The following is a 14,758-nucleotide window of genomic DNA, read 5'->3' as shown; positions in this document are numbered from 1 at the left end:
TGCAGTATCCTTCCCCTGAAGTGGGGACGGAATGGGAATTTTGTAGTATCCTTCTCCTGGAGTGGGGAGGGAATGGGGATTTTGCAGTATCCTTCCCCCGGAGTGGGGAGGGAATGGAGATTTTGCAGTATCCTTCCCTGGAATGGGGAGGGAATGGAGATTTTACAGTATCCTTCCCCCGGAGTGGGGAGGGAATGGAGATTTTGCAGTATCCTTCTCCTGGAGTGGGGAGGGAATGGGGATTTTGCAGTATCCTTCCCCCGGAGTGGGGAGGGAATGGAGATTTTACAGTATCCTTCCCCCGGAGTGGGAAGGGAATGGAGATTTTGCAGTATCCTTCTCCTGGAATGGGGAGGGAATGGGAATTTTGCAGTATCCTTCCCCCGGAGTGGGGAGGGAATGGAGATTTTGCAGTATCCTTCCCTGGAATGGGGAGGGAATGGAGATTTTGCAGTATCCTTCCCCTGTCATGCCTACCAAGCCACGCCCACAAAACTGGTAGTAAAATTTTCTGAATTTCACCCCTGGATCCCACCCAGTGGTTCACATAAGTTTACCACCGGTTCGCAAATGTGAGCATATGCACGCTTGCATGGTGTGCGCACCTTCCGCACATGCGTGCATTCTTCCATGCATACAATTGGCTCGCTCATGTGGTGTGCAAGCATGTGTGTGGCATTGAAAATGAGGTTACATAGGACGTTTTGGAGTGGGGGCGGGGCTACCAGATGCACTTGTCCAAACCGGCTGAATGCCGCCTTTGATCCCACCGTCATAAATAGAGGACTCAGTCGTCAAGCATTTGGATCCCATGACTGTGGGGACACAGCAATGGTTGCGAGGCCACAAAACGGTTGTAAGTCAGAGTTATTTTCAGTGCCGTTGTAACCTCGAACGCTCCCTAACAATGTTCCCTCTCGTTTTTTTTTCAGTGTGTGCGGAAAAGTATAGTGTTTGAGCGGCACATTTTCACGCCTGAGCACTTGAATTTTTTTTCACAGATGTCACCCACTGTTGAATTCTGGGAATTGAAGTCCACACATTTTAAAAGTTGCTGAGGTTGAGAAACACACACACACACACAAACACACACGTCTTTAGTATGCACAGGAATGATGTTGCTGGCAACTATAAAAACAGTGTATGGATTTGCCATTAGTAGGATGTACAGGTGGGGTCTCCCACCCCCACCCCGAAATATTTGCACCTTCTTAAACCAAGATCAGAATTTACTTATTCCCATCTGGTGGCCAAGCTCCAGAGGTATCCCCGTGAGAACTGGGGAGATATAAGTTTGTTCTTTGTGGGAGAGCCTGAGAATTGAGGACATAAAAACTTAAGAATTACATTAAGAAAAGCTTCTCCATGCCCAGATGTTTACTCAACCTCACAACAGCGGGAACATTTCCAGCCTATCACTCAGTCCTTTTTTTTCCCCTTCTCCCTTTCTTCTCTTATGCTGTATTTTTCTACCCGGCCGTCGCTTCTTCCTTCTCGCCACTTTTTCATCCCTTTGTCCCTCTCTCTCTCCCCATTCCCCTCCTCCCAAATTGCTCTTTTCTTCTACCTCCCTCAACTTCTCCCTACTTCGTCCTCCTCAACTCCTTTTATTGTTTGGGTTTTGCAACCTCTTGGAACTTGCTTCGATTCCGCAGCGAAGGGCCAGGATGGAAACTGCTGCGCGGCAATTGGAAACTACTGCATGGCGTTTTCTTGTCACGTCCGCAGCTGCGCAGCTTAGAAGGAACATTACTCCCTAAGCGAACTGTTGTACGTCGAGGGCTACCTGTACGGTACGCTCCCTTCAAAAACCCCTCGAAGACAAAACCTGTTGTGTTTCTTTCTCCAGGTGCCTGTGCTGAAGCCCACGGACCTGATGGTTGAAGTCAGCCCCAGGAAAGTTTTCGCAAATGGCCACACCTACCATGTGAACTCCATTTCTGTCAACAGTGATTGTGAGACTTACATGTCTGCGGACGATCTCAGGATTAACCTTTGGCACTTAGCCATTACCGACCGGAGCTTCAGTATCCTTTGGCGTCATTCCCCTGATCCTGGGAGGTGGTGTGGGTCGCCCATAGATTTCGGGCACCTCAGATGCAAACAAACACCGGTGTCCCACGCAAAGCACTCTCCATTTCTCCATTGTGCCCATAAATGGTACTATGAAGAGCCGTGGTGGCGCAATGGTTAGGCTGCAGGCTACCTCTTGCTGACTGCTGGCTGCCTGAAATTTGGCAGTTTGAATCTCACCAGGCTCAAAGGTGGACTCAACCCTCCAGCCTTCCGAGGTGGGTAAAATGAGGACTCAGATTGTTGGCGAAAAGAGGCTGACTCTGTAAACCACTTACAGAGGGCTGTAAAGCACTGTGAAGCGGTATCTAAGTGCTATTGCTATTGACCTTCCTTCCTTCCTTCCTTCCTTCCTCCTTCCCTCCCACCCTGCCTGCCCACCTGTGGTTAGGCTGACTCTGCCCACTGCCAGCAGTTCAATTCTGACTGGCTCAAGGTTGACTCAGCCTTCCATCCTTCTGAAGTTGGTAAAACAAGGACCCAGATTGTTGGGGTCAAGACTCAGCCTTCCATCCTTCCAGCCTCGCAAGATTCTTGTAATATAGGCACACAGCAATGAAGCGTCTGCTTAAAGACTGTTCACAAGAAATTCTTGGTTGCTGGAGCTTGGCGATGATTTTCCTTAACCGGCCTTCCCAACGCAGACATTGTGGACATCAAACCCGACAACATGGAGGACTTGACCGAAGTCATCACAGCCTCAGAGTTCCATCCCCACCACTGCAACCTCTTCGTCTACAGCAGCAGCAAGGGGTCCCTCCGGCTGTGCGACATGAGGGCCTCGGCACTCTGCGACAAGCATTTCAAGAGTAGGTTACAGACAGTGGTGGTATTTAACCGGTTTGGACCAGTTCGGGCAAACCAGTAGTTTCCACCTGCCACAGCGCTATGTCGTCCTATTTAGCCATGTTTTCTAAGCTGTGCGTGGACATGCACACACTTACATTTTTGGTGTGCGGCGAAGTGGTGGTGAAATTATGTAAAAGCCGCTTCCGGTTACAGAGCTGCCTTCTTGAGCTTTCAGTGGGGCGGCAGAGCACGGCAGGACTTTCTGTTGGGAGGACATCCAAAGGGTTCTTGGGTTAACTTTTTCTTCCTGTGGCTTGACAAGGACGAGGGTAGCTGAGTCTGTCCCGTCTCAGCCACAAGACGGGGGATGGCCAGATTTGCAATTATTACAAACGTCTCACCAGGTTGAGCTTGGAAAAGGAGGCTTTCAACGGTAGCTATCGAGCAAAGATCCATGTTTACTTCCTCTCTTGTGGCCAAGAGAACAGGGGTATCAAACTCACGGCCCAGAGACCAGATGCGTCAGCAGTGAAATGCTACTGGTTCGGCCCGCTTCAGCCGAACCGGTAGTAAAAAATGCTACCGGTTCAGGCAAACCAGTAGTCAGCTGTGCGACAATCAGCTGTGCCACGTGATTTATATTCGCTAGAAATTGTGTGGCACAGCTGATTGTTGCACAGCTGATCGTCGGAACTTTTAAAAAACTTTTTAAAGCATTTTTTTTTCTACAGGTTTGGGCGAACTAGTATTTTAAAAATGCTTTAAAAAAGATTTTTAAAACATTCAGATGATCATATTGCACAGCTGATTGTTGCACAGCTGATCATCAGAACTAAAAGGTTCTGATGATCAGCTGTACAACGATCAGCTGTGCCGTGAAATTTCTAGTGAATATAAATTGCGCGGCAGAGCTGATTGTTGCACAGCTGACTACCATTTCACCTGAACCGGTAGCATTTTTTACTACCGGTTTGGGCGAAGTGGCCCAAACTGGTAACATTTCACCGCTAGATTCTAGCAAATCTAAATTGCGTGGCACAGGTGTTCCCCCCCCTCGCTGTTCGCTTACCTTTGCAGACTCAGAAAAGGCTTCTTAGCGCCTGCGAAGTGAACCGGTACCAACCTTCAGAGCATTTCACCCCTGGGATCCATCACCCGCTGGCCACGCCCACCCCCCTTTTAGTGAAGGGGGAAAAGTCGCGATACGACACGGGATGACAATGTGATGACACGAGTTTGACCCCACCCCTGCTGTAGAATGATGGGAATGGTTAGTCCGGTTTGATCACGGGACCCGTTTTTGAGCAGAGGAACTTTTGACAAGAGACGGGCTCCACACCACCAGACCTGGAAAGTATGAATTGGAGGAGAGGCGTCCTTTTAATGTGCATTGCAAGTGGAAATATACAAAATACTTCACACAATGAGAAATGTTAAATGTCGTGGAAAAAGCAGCTGTGTAGAAATGTGACATACTTCTCCTAAATTTTCCTTCCTCCCTCCCTCTCTCCTTCCATCTTTCCTTTCTTCCTCTCCTTTCGTCCTCCCACCCTTCCTCACTCCCTTTCTTTATCCTCCCTTTCTTCCTCCCTCTTTCTTTCCTTCTTTCCTTCCTTCCTCTCTCCACTTCCGTCCTCCCTCCCTCTTTTTCCTCCCTCCCTCCCTCTCCTTCCTTCTTTCCTTCCTCCCTCCCTCCCCTTCTGTCCTCCCTCCCTCCCCTTCTGTCCTCCCTCCCTTTCTTTTTCTTTCCCTTCTTCCTCTCCTCTCTTTCCTTCTTTCCTCCCTCCCTCCCCTTCCTTCCTCCCTCCCTTTCTTTTTCCTCCTCCCTCCCTCTCCTTCCATCCTCCCTCCCTTTCTTTTTCCTCCCTTCCTCCCTCCCTTCCTCCCACCCTCCCTTTCTCTTCTCTTCTCTTCTCCCTCCCTCCTCCCTCCCTTCCTCTCATTTCTTCCCCAGTTTTTGAAGAACCAGAAGATCCCTGCAGCCGTTCCTTTTTCTCGGAAATTATTTCTTCGGTGTCAGATGTGAAATTCAGCCACAGCGGGCGCTACTTGCTAGCAAGGGATTACCTCACTGTCAAAGTTTGGGATCTGAATATGGAAACAAAGCCTATAGAAATATATCAGGTATTTTCCCCATGTCTTTTTATGTGCCATACCATGAAAGGGATGGGAGTGGTTATGGGTTACTGCGTCATTGTGCCAAAGAGACCTGGCCACATAAGAATTGTTCTGTCACGGAGGGGTTGGGATGGGGGCTGCTTTTTCCCCCCACTGAAGCCCATCTACTCCATTGTTGACAATGAACCCTTGGCTGGACTGAAGCAAGAGAAGACCAGTAGTTCCCCCTCCCTCTTTCTCTCCGTTTCCCTCTCTCCCTTTCCCTTTCTCTCCCCCTCCCCCTCCCTCTTTCTCTCCCTCTCTCCTCTCTTTCCCTCTCCCTTTTCCTTCCTTTCTCTCCTCTCTCCTCTCTCCCTCTCTCCCTTTCTCTTTCTCTCTCCCTCCCTTTCTTGCCCTCCCTCTCTCCTCTTTCCCTGTCTCCCTTCCTCCCTCTCTCCTCTCTCTCCCCCTCCCTCTTTCTCTCCTCCCTCCTTCCCTCTCTCTCTCTCTCCCTCCCTCCCTCCCCCCTCCTCCTCCTCCTTCCTCTCTCTCTCTCTCTCTATATATATATATATGTATGTGTGTGTGTGTGTGTGTGTGTGTGTGTATGCGTATATATATATATATATATATATATATATATATATATATATATATATATATATATATATATATATATATATATATATATATATATATATATATATATATATATATATATATATATATATATATATATATATATATATATATATATATATACACACACACACACACACACACACAGATTTAGGGATCAAATGAAAATTTATCCCTTAGATCAGAACTTCTCTTCGGGAGTTAGGCAACTAATCGATTTAAGTAAAGAATGATACCAATTTCTTTTTTAAAAACCACACCATCTGAATTAGAATTGCCGCTCAATGTTTGTCCCTATACATAGCGAAGATATCGCGATGGAATTTGGACGGGGATGTAAGGCTGCAAGGGCTACGGATAAATAGTCTGACCTTCAGTAATGACCCCCTTCTTTTCTGCACCAAACAGGTCCATGACTACCTTAGAAGCAAGTTGTGTTCGCTCTACGAAAACGACTGCATTTTTGACAAATTTGAATGTGCATGGAACGGGTCTGACAGGTAATAGCAACAGCATCTGTCTAAGCGGTTGACAGGGTCAGCCTCTTGCCCCCCCAACAATCTGGGGTCCTTGTTTTACAACCTTGTGCCTGTCAGGATTGAACTGCTGGCACTCGGCAGAATTAGCCTGCAATACTGCAATCAAACCACTGGGGGGGGGGGGAGAAGGAAGGAAGGAAATGAAAAGGAAGGAAGGAAATGAAAAGGAAGGAAGGAAATGAAAAGGAAGGAAAATTGCAATAGCAGATTTATATACCGCTTCACAGTGCTTTGCAGCCCCCTTTAAGAGGTTTACAGAGTCAGCCTATTGCCCCCAACAATCTGGGTTTTTTACCAACCTGGGAAGGATGGAAGGCCGAATCAACCTTGAGCTGGTCAGGATTGAACCGCTGGCAGTCAGCAGTCAGCCTGCAATGCCGCATTCTAACCACTGCACCACCATGGCTCTGTAATGCCTCCACAGATGTCACATTTAATGTCCTGGGGGTGGGGGCTCTCGGTGACTCCTCTGCCCTAGCCACTTGTCAAAGCTTCTGCCAACCTAGCAGTTCGAAAGCACGTAAAAAAGGCAAGTAGAAAAATAGGAGCCACCTTTGGTGGGAAGGAAACAGTTTTCCATGCGCCTTCGGGGTCGAGTCATGCCAGCCACATGACCACAGAGACGTCTTTAGACAGTGCTGGCTCTTTGGCTTGGATATGGAGATGATCACCGCCCCCTACAGTTGGGAACAACTAGCACAGGTGTTTACCTTCTCCATGATGGCCTTACAGCAGGATGTCAAACTCAATTTCACTGAGGACCACAACAGGGTTGTTTGACCTTAGAGGGCTGGGGGGAGAGGCAATGCCCAGGCATGGTGGGCGTGGCTGGGGTGGGCATGGTCATGGGGAATGGAGTGCTGTTGGAGGCTGGGAAGGCCAAAAATGGATGCGCCCTTCCCACGGTCTGTTTTGTTGGCAGTGGCACTGCAGTCTTTTGATATTTGTAGGCCAGCACCGGGGGCCAGATTTAAGAACACTTTAGGCCTGATGCGGCCTGTTGGCCTTGAGTTTTCTGCCTGCAGATGTCACCCAACGAAGTGTTATGCACAAACCATGTTAGCGTGGGGCGAGGGCACAGGGAATTTCCCCTCCTTCCTGGCCAGCTAACTAATCTCCCTGATCTTCTTCCTCTACTGCAGCGTCATCATGACCGGGGCCTACAACAACTTTTTCCGAATGTTCGACCGAAACACGAAGCGCGACGTGACGTTGGAGGCCTCCCGCGAGAACAGCAAGCCTCGGGCGATCCTGAAACCTCGCCGTGTTTGTGCCGGGGGCAAGCGGCGGAAAGACGATATCAGCGCCGACAGCCTGGACTTTACCCAAAAAATTTTGCACACCGCCTGGCACCCCACGGAGAACATCATTGCTATTGCGGCCACAAACAATCTGTATATCTTTCAAGACAAAATGAACACGGAAGTGCATTAGGTCCCACTGGAGGGAGAGAGAGAGAGAGACACACATGTGTTTGGACCGTTACCGCTACTTGCTTGATGAGAGAAAGGCCTTTATTGGGAAGTAAACACTCTGCAAATCGACAGCGCTTACTGCCCAATAAATGTCTGCAGCAATAAGATGTATGTGGATTAATTATTTCATGGCCCACCACTCAGTCTTTTGGCGACCACTCTATATTTTAATTCATTGCAACCGCCCTACAGTCATCTAAAAAATAAATTCTCCATATGACCAGGTGGCTGGCGTCTGTTTCATTACTCGTCATTTTATTGTGGTTATTGAAAGACTTTTGGGCAGGGACGTTAAACTCAAGGCCAAGGGGTTGGATGTGGACCCCGGGGTGCTTAGATCTGGCCCACGGGACAGACCTGGAAACCACGAAGGGGCGGCCTACGGTGCAGCTGCCAATGAAAATGGAGATTGGGAGGGTTGCAGGAGGCTGTTGCAGCCAGAAACGGAGCTCGCGAGGGTTGTGGATGGTCCTCCTGAGCTCTGCTTTCATTGGCAAAGGACTGCAGGAGACCGTCCGAGCTGAAAACGGAGCTTGGGAGTCTGTTTTCTCTGGCAGAGCACTCGGGCCATCACTAGCACGCCCGACACAAGTGACGTTGAGATGGCCACCCTGCCATGCTCACTCTGGCCCTCCCAAGGTGAAACACAACCCTGATGCGGCCCTCAATGAAATCGAGTTTGACACCCCTGCTCTTGGGTATTCACAGGGTGGCTGGAAAGCCATTCAGTCCGGAAGAAGGTTGTTCGACACCGTCCTTGTGATCGGATGTCATAACCCCAACGTGATGCTGGGGTAAATATACGGCACCCAGCTTCATCCTGCTACCCCAGCACGGCCTTGGGAACAATCTTAAAACAGGGAAACTAAACTCTTAAAATATAATTGGTATTTAGGCTGTCGGTTTGAGCTCCGAGCTGGGCGATTTGGCTGCAAACGTTTTGTCGTCATTCGAGGAGACGCTGTCCGTGCGTTTTGAATTCAAAGCGCACGGACGACGTCTCCTCGAATGGCGAGGAAATGTTTGCAGCCAAATCGCCCAGCTCGGAGCTCAAACCGACAGCCTAAATACCAACCCAAGCTACTAACATTCATATGCATGTCAGAATTGGTATCCTCAAATCAAAGAGCGCAGAGGCTGCTTGGGATGTTGGTGGGCTTTTGAAAATTTCTTGGATCTGCTGTCCCGTCCCCCAATTTTTCTCAGAGAAACCCTAATGATTAGGAATAATGATGAATAATTGGCAAGGCTCTTTCTTTATTTAAATCAGGCTGATAAGAGGCTCAGAAGGACCCCAAAGTAAGGCGAGACGTGCTACAAAATCTCCAGTGGCTATGGTATGCACGATGTGTGGAATCTGGTACATTAACATTCTATATGCATATAAAGCAGTGGTGGGTTCCGGATCCTGTCGCAACCGGTACACTGCGACAAGGCCGGGAGTCCACCACGGGCATGCATGCGCACCCACTGCCCTGCGATGCTCCAGCTGTTCGGCGGAGTGTCGTGCAGGTGCCATACGCTGCGCTTGCATGCGCAAATGGCCCAGTTGGCTTAAATACAGGTAAGGAACGAGAACGGGCAGGCGGGCCCTCCAAAGCACTGTTCCGGTACGGTGGCTGCTGCTCCCACAGCCCCCCGTATTCCCGTACTGGGGCGTACCAGCCGGAACCCACCACTGATATAAAGGGACCCCAAAAAAGACAGCAAAGAGTGTGCCGTATTTTTAAATCATTATTTTATGCTTGTGATCAGAAGGACAGATTCAAATCTGGATGTTGATTATCATTTCCAAAGTTAAGCAATCGTGCTTATCGCTTAAACCATTTCTTTCTGGAGGGAAAAAAAAAAAAAGGGGGGGGGGAGAACTGAACAAAGGCCCCTTCCTCAGGAAAAAAAAAATTCACCCAATCGTACCGTTGAATTACTTCAATTCTCTTTGCAGGATTTAATTATTGGCAGAGAATTTAGGACCAAAGGGAGAATGGAAGGTCACGTCCACACCTAAGCCTGGTCTTGTGGCGCCTGGCACATGTCGTAAATGGAAGCATTTGTGCCCAGGCTTCATCACGCACCCTCGTTTTGACATCACTGTCAGTATTACAGCTGAGTCCTTCACCTGCGGAATACAGTCGATTATTGAGAATAAATAGAAGGCAAAGTTGTGTTTTTAGCATCTTTGGTTAGCTAGGTTAGTTCTTTAGAAAATCCTGCTTATTATGCTTTCAATCAATACGCCGCTCGGCGTCCTTCTAGATGTAGAGATCATTGAGCAAGGTAGAAATATTATTAGGCTGCGTAACGTACCGCACTAAATGCCATTAAATCTAGCAGTGTAATCCTCCAAAGTCTGACATCGATTTGGTGAGTCTGCTGCTTGAGGTGCGCTCGCGCAGCACTAGAAAAGGAATATTTTGAAGCCTTCCGAGTCTGCAAAGGTAAGTAGAACAGGGAGGCGGGGGGGAATCCACTGTGCCACGCGATTTAGATTAGCTAGAAAGCAGGAAACCCGGCGATTCTAGCGAATATAAATTGAGCATCACAGCTGATCATCATCCAGCTGATTGTTGGAAATACTGGTTCGGCCGAACCGGTAGCTTTTTTTACTACCGGTTCGGGCGAACTGGTCTGAACCAGTAGCATTCCGCCCCTGATTAAATCCGATTGTGACAACCAAGAGCTGGTGTTAACAACCAGAGCTCAATAGGCAACAGACAGGAAAGGGGAGAACAAAAAATTGAAGGCAAATCTGAACGCTTTCTGAACAGCATTCCGCCAGTCGTGTTCCACTTTCACATGCCGGGCCGCCGGGGAGAGCTTCGACATGCAGTTCAAGCAGGAGAGGGCCTTCAGCTCAAAGACTGGCCACTTGCTCCCCAGGCGGCCTTCCAGGATGGTGCTGAACTCGACCACGCTGCCCTGCCTCAAGTTCAGCAGCACCTGCTTGAATTCGTTGCTGGCCTTCAACACAATGTCCTTAGTGACATCCTCCACCTCGGGGGCCCGGCTGCCATTCCCGCCACCGAGGAGCATGCCCACGGTTATTTCAAATTTATACCGGTCGAACCTCTTGATGTGACACTCGTGCTTGGTCAAGTACTTCAAGCGGCAGAGTTCTTCCTCTTCCAGGGTGGCGTTTCTGGGATCACACACAGGGTACGTTTCTCCGTACAAACATCTCAGCCAATCCCCAAGGAAAAAGGGAAGCATATTTATTGTGGACTCGGCGCTGTTCTCAATGCTGGTGACTCGGACGTACTTAAACCGCCCTGTCCAGGTGACCCGATGGCCTTCTAGGTGACTGCATAAAATTTGAGTCCGCGCCATGTTGGTTTCTTTCCAAGCCCGGGGCCCGCAGAGAAACCCGTACTGATTCCACGTCAACGTCGAATTGTACACTTTCATCCCTTCTGAGCGATAGACATAAAACCAGCAGAAGAGCACGATGGCCGAAAGCCACACCAGGATAAGCTTCACGATTGAACTCTTGGTCAGGGATGTCACCATTTCGACTGCGGAGACTCTGGCCCGGGTGCAGAAGTGGAAGAGCAGAGGAACCGCACAGAGGGCGAGCGTGACCACGATCTTGGTCAGTTCCAACGTTATTAGCCACTTTAAGAATTGGAAAAGACCCATCAGGGCGACGCCCAACATTAAGACCGGAAGGGCGAACAGGAATAAGAAGTAGCCCACGGAAGCCCGAAGGAGACCAAGGCTGGTCGATTCCTGCAGAATCACGACGGAGAGCTCACACCACATGAAGCAGACCAGGTAAGGAACCAAGTAGCAATAGATGCCCTTGAATTTCTTCAGTTGTGCCATGCGAAAAAAAAGGTAAAACAAGTACAGGAACAAGAGGCAAGGGAGGTTGAGGTTCAGTACCAGAATGTTGCCAAGAGGAAGGGTGTAAAATGTTTTACCCAGGAGCTTCACGTAACCCCAGTGGTCGGGGGCCCCTTGCAGCAGGCAAAGGGCCCCTGCAGTCACCTCGGTCAGCAGGGCCCTTCGTGTGTAGGGCTCTGCACTGCTGCATAAACTCATGTAACTGGTCACCATGAAGAAAACGGAAATGGTGGCCAGCTCGGAGCAAGGCATCCATTCCTTGCTGGCTATCGGGAAGGAGAAGAGGATGAAGAGGACCGAGAGCAGGAAGTGGAAATAGGGCTCCAGGTGATTCCAGCTAAAATTCCCCTCCGCCTCGTCGACATCCAGATCGGGCTCAAAACGAAGCAGGAGGTCCGTGAGGGTGCGGAAGTTCTCCCACGCTTTGCTGTCCTGGAAGATTTTCAGGGTGCAAATCACCATGGAAACGAAGGAGAGGTAGAAAATCACCAGGGGGATGAAGAAGGCAAAGAAGTCGATGGTCAGGTTGCTGAGGATGAAGAAGAAGACCAGGGCGTTGATCTGGTGGGTTGGGACGATGGTGGACAACCAGTGCATGCCAGCTTTGGAGCCCGCCTCGATCAGGTACTCCTTGATTTCCATGATGGCATGGAGGGGATACTTGATGATCTAGAAAGAGAAGATAATACACAGGTCATCCCAAACAGCAGAGAGGAGCAAATGAACCCCGAAAGGCCCTTTTGGACGAGACTGGTGGGCTAACTAGGATAGGAAACAAACTTAAGTTCTGAAACAACACCTGTCAAGGCCCTGTTTTGTCTCTTCAAACAAATAAACGTGTTGGGAATGACGGCAAAGATATCTTCCAAGGGAACAGAGAAGCCCAACTGCACTTAAAGAGGAATCCACTGCAGGGATCTCCAACCTTGGGAACTTTAAGACTTGTGGACTTCAACTCCCAGAATTCCTCAGCCAGCTGAGTGGGATGCAATCGGTTAAACAATCGGTTCAGTGATCACGCGCGGTGTTCAAAATATAGCAATTTGAAGCTCAGCTGCTTCAAAGTTTCGGTAATTTTCGTGGCTGGGGCCCCTCCAATTAGTGCTCCATCCACTTGCTCAAACCGAATGGGATGGTTTAGGGGTCTTGTGCGTATGCCTAGCTGCTCCACAATCGACATGCTGATTAAGCATCGGGTGCATCCGAGGTCCACAATTGCCCCAACTTCACCCACGCGGACATGCGTCCATTGGACATTGAAAGCGGATCCCCAACCTAAGGTGATGAAAAGTCCAACCAAGGGGAAGATTCGGGTTAATGTCCACGTTCCAAATATCATCCAAAATTAAATCAGAGTTCAAGGCACAGCTTTCCACAAATGTACCAACAGGTCTCTCTTAATAAATTGGAAGTGTGAGGAAAGCTCTGCCTTGGACTCTGATTTAATTTTGGATGGTATTTGGAACACGGACATTTACCTTCTAAGGTAGTCCTAGTAAAAGGAACAGCGGAGGCGCACAAATCAGCTGTGCTGCGCGAATCAGCTGAGCCAGAAAGATGGAAATATAGGACAACATGGGGCAGGGGTGGGCAGGCGGGGCCAACTGATTGTCGCCACTACCGGTTCACCCGAACCAGTCCGAACCGGCTGAATACCACCCGTGTTGGAGACCTCTGCTCCAGTGGCAAGCCACAAGATATCAGAAAGAGCCAAGGTAGGTAAATCTGCAAAGGGGCTGCAGCCAAGGCCCACCCACTCCAACCTGTTGCCCAATCAAGGTTGGGAAGTGCGTGTGAAGTGGTATATAGATCTCTGGAGGGTGCTGCCCAGAAGATGAAGAACACACTTAACCACAACTCAGTGATCAATGGGCTGAATTTTAACAAAGCAAGCTCTTCCTTCTTTCACTCCCATAAACACGGTTGGGGAGTCTCGATAAGACCCACCTTTGGCTCTGCACCTGAGGCTGGGTGGTCCCAGTGCCCCCACCGCCTAGGACCTGAAACTAGGCCTTCGGGAGACTCTCCAATGAAGGAGTCCAGGTCCATGCTTGACATGCTCTCCCTCCTTTGTGGGCTGCTCCCTGGAAACCCTTTCGGGATCCTCTGTGTGCCCTTCACTGGCCCCAAGGAAAAGGGCGGAGGGGGACACATTTGGCATTGGAGCCCTCCAGCCGTTCACCTTTTGTTGGAAGGGGAGCTCCTCGGGGCTCTTTCCCGTCAGCTCGTCGTCGTCGTCGTCGTCATCCTGAGGGATCATACTTGACGGGATGATACCCTTGGCATACTTCTTGGTTATTTCAACAAAGTCATCCAAGGCGATATAGTTCTTAGCTAAAAAGCATTCGGGAGAAAAATATCTATATGGTTCCTCCTGAGTGGAAGGCGGCAAAGGAGAGGGTCCCAACCAGGCAGCCCTCCCTACCAGTGGCGGTTTTCACGTTACCACCGGTTCGCCGTAGGCACCCTTTCCACGCATGCGCCCGGCCTTCCGTGCGTGTGCTTTGCTCACGTGTGCGCTTTCTGCATACCCTCCCGGCCTCAAAAATGTGCCTAAATAGGACAGCACAGAGCCCGGGGCTTTGCCCACCCACCTCGCGATTTTTGCTATTGGTTCGGGCAAACCAATCCGAACCGGCTGAATACACCTCTGCTTCTTACCTTCGCTGCTGACCAATCTCTCGAGCATCCTTCGCTGCTTCTGGACGGGCTTTGGAAGAGGTCCCGGGGGCTGGTCTCCCTGGCCTGTTCTTGGAAACACAGGTAGGTGTGAGCGTTTTAACAGGAAGGCGGACACGAAAGAGTTAAAACAAACGAATAGCACTCCCAGAAAGCCCCACACACACATAGAAAGCCTCCCGTGTCTTTCCCCATGACCAGGAACCCCACTCATTTGCAGGCCCCCAAGGAAGTCATCTCCTAGTCACAGCCTCAGCAAACTGAACTGAAGAAGAATTCAACTGAAGACGTTTTTCGGATGAGGAACGGAACGTTTCCAAAGAAAAGGAAAATCAAGAAAGTATTTTGGAAAAAGCAAACAAGTATATAATTGTATTGATACAATTATAACCTGGACATACCGTATTTTTCGGAGTATAAGACGCACCAAGGCTTTGAAGAGGCAAATTTTTAAAAAAAAGTTTTTGCACTCTGAAAACCTCCCCAAAACGGCCCGCTTTTCACGATAACGGGCCCCGTTTCCCCCCCCCTCCAAAAGGGCATGAATAGCCTTTAGGAGGCTTATAGAGTGCTCTTGTGGGTGGGGCAAAAAAATCCCATTTTTTGCTCATTTCTGCCCTCCCC

The 14,758-nt window shown here is 49.5% G+C and overlaps 2 protein-coding genes across 6 annotated transcripts in view; one reads left to right on the top strand and one right to left on the bottom strand.

Annotated features, from left to right (window-relative positions):
• The window catches only part of PPP2R2C (protein phosphatase 2 regulatory subunit Bgamma), a 43,985-nt gene extending 36,154 nt beyond the window's left edge, over positions 1 to 7,831 (top strand). For all 4 annotated transcript variants that reach the window (XM_081959018.1, XM_081959021.1, XM_081959019.1 and 1 more), the window contains 5 exons: positions 1,850 to 2,027; positions 2,718 to 2,882; positions 4,817 to 4,986; positions 6,007 to 6,098; positions 7,280 to 7,831. In XM_081959018.1, the coding sequence (XP_081815144.1) occupies positions 1,850 to 2,027; positions 2,718 to 2,882; positions 4,817 to 4,986; positions 6,007 to 6,098; positions 7,280 to 7,571 (897 nt within the window). In that variant the 3' untranslated portion in view covers positions 7,572 to 7,831. The remainder of the gene's footprint in view (positions 1 to 1,849; positions 2,028 to 2,717; positions 2,883 to 4,816; positions 4,987 to 6,006; positions 6,099 to 7,279) is intronic.
• A 1,502-nt stretch (positions 7,832 to 9,333) lies between these two features.
• The window catches only part of WFS1 (wolframin ER transmembrane glycoprotein), a 16,212-nt gene continuing 10,787 nt past the window's right edge, over positions 9,334 to 14,758 (bottom strand). The window contains exons 5-7 of one of the 2 annotated variants that reach the window (XM_081960275.1): positions 14,117 to 14,200; positions 13,638 to 13,789; positions 9,334 to 12,124 (exon numbers count right to left, since the gene is read on the bottom strand). In XM_081960275.1, coding sequence (XP_081816401.1) covers positions 10,313 to 12,124; positions 13,638 to 13,789; positions 14,117 to 14,200 — 2,048 coding nt within the window. In that variant the 3' untranslated portion in view covers positions 9,334 to 10,312. Of the gene's footprint in view, positions 12,125 to 13,637; positions 13,790 to 14,116; positions 14,206 to 14,758 lie in introns of both variants that reach the window. The other variant, XM_081960276.1, reaches the window with a different exon arrangement.

Source organism: Natrix helvetica (genome assembly GCF_964273705.1).
Source record: "Natrix helvetica genome assembly, chromosome: 7".
Classification (NCBI taxonomy): Eukaryota; Metazoa; Chordata; class Lepidosauria; order Squamata; family Natricidae; genus Natrix; species Natrix helvetica.
The sequence above is the reverse complement of the archived record's forward strand: the minus strand, read 5'-3'. Positions and strand labels throughout refer to the sequence as shown.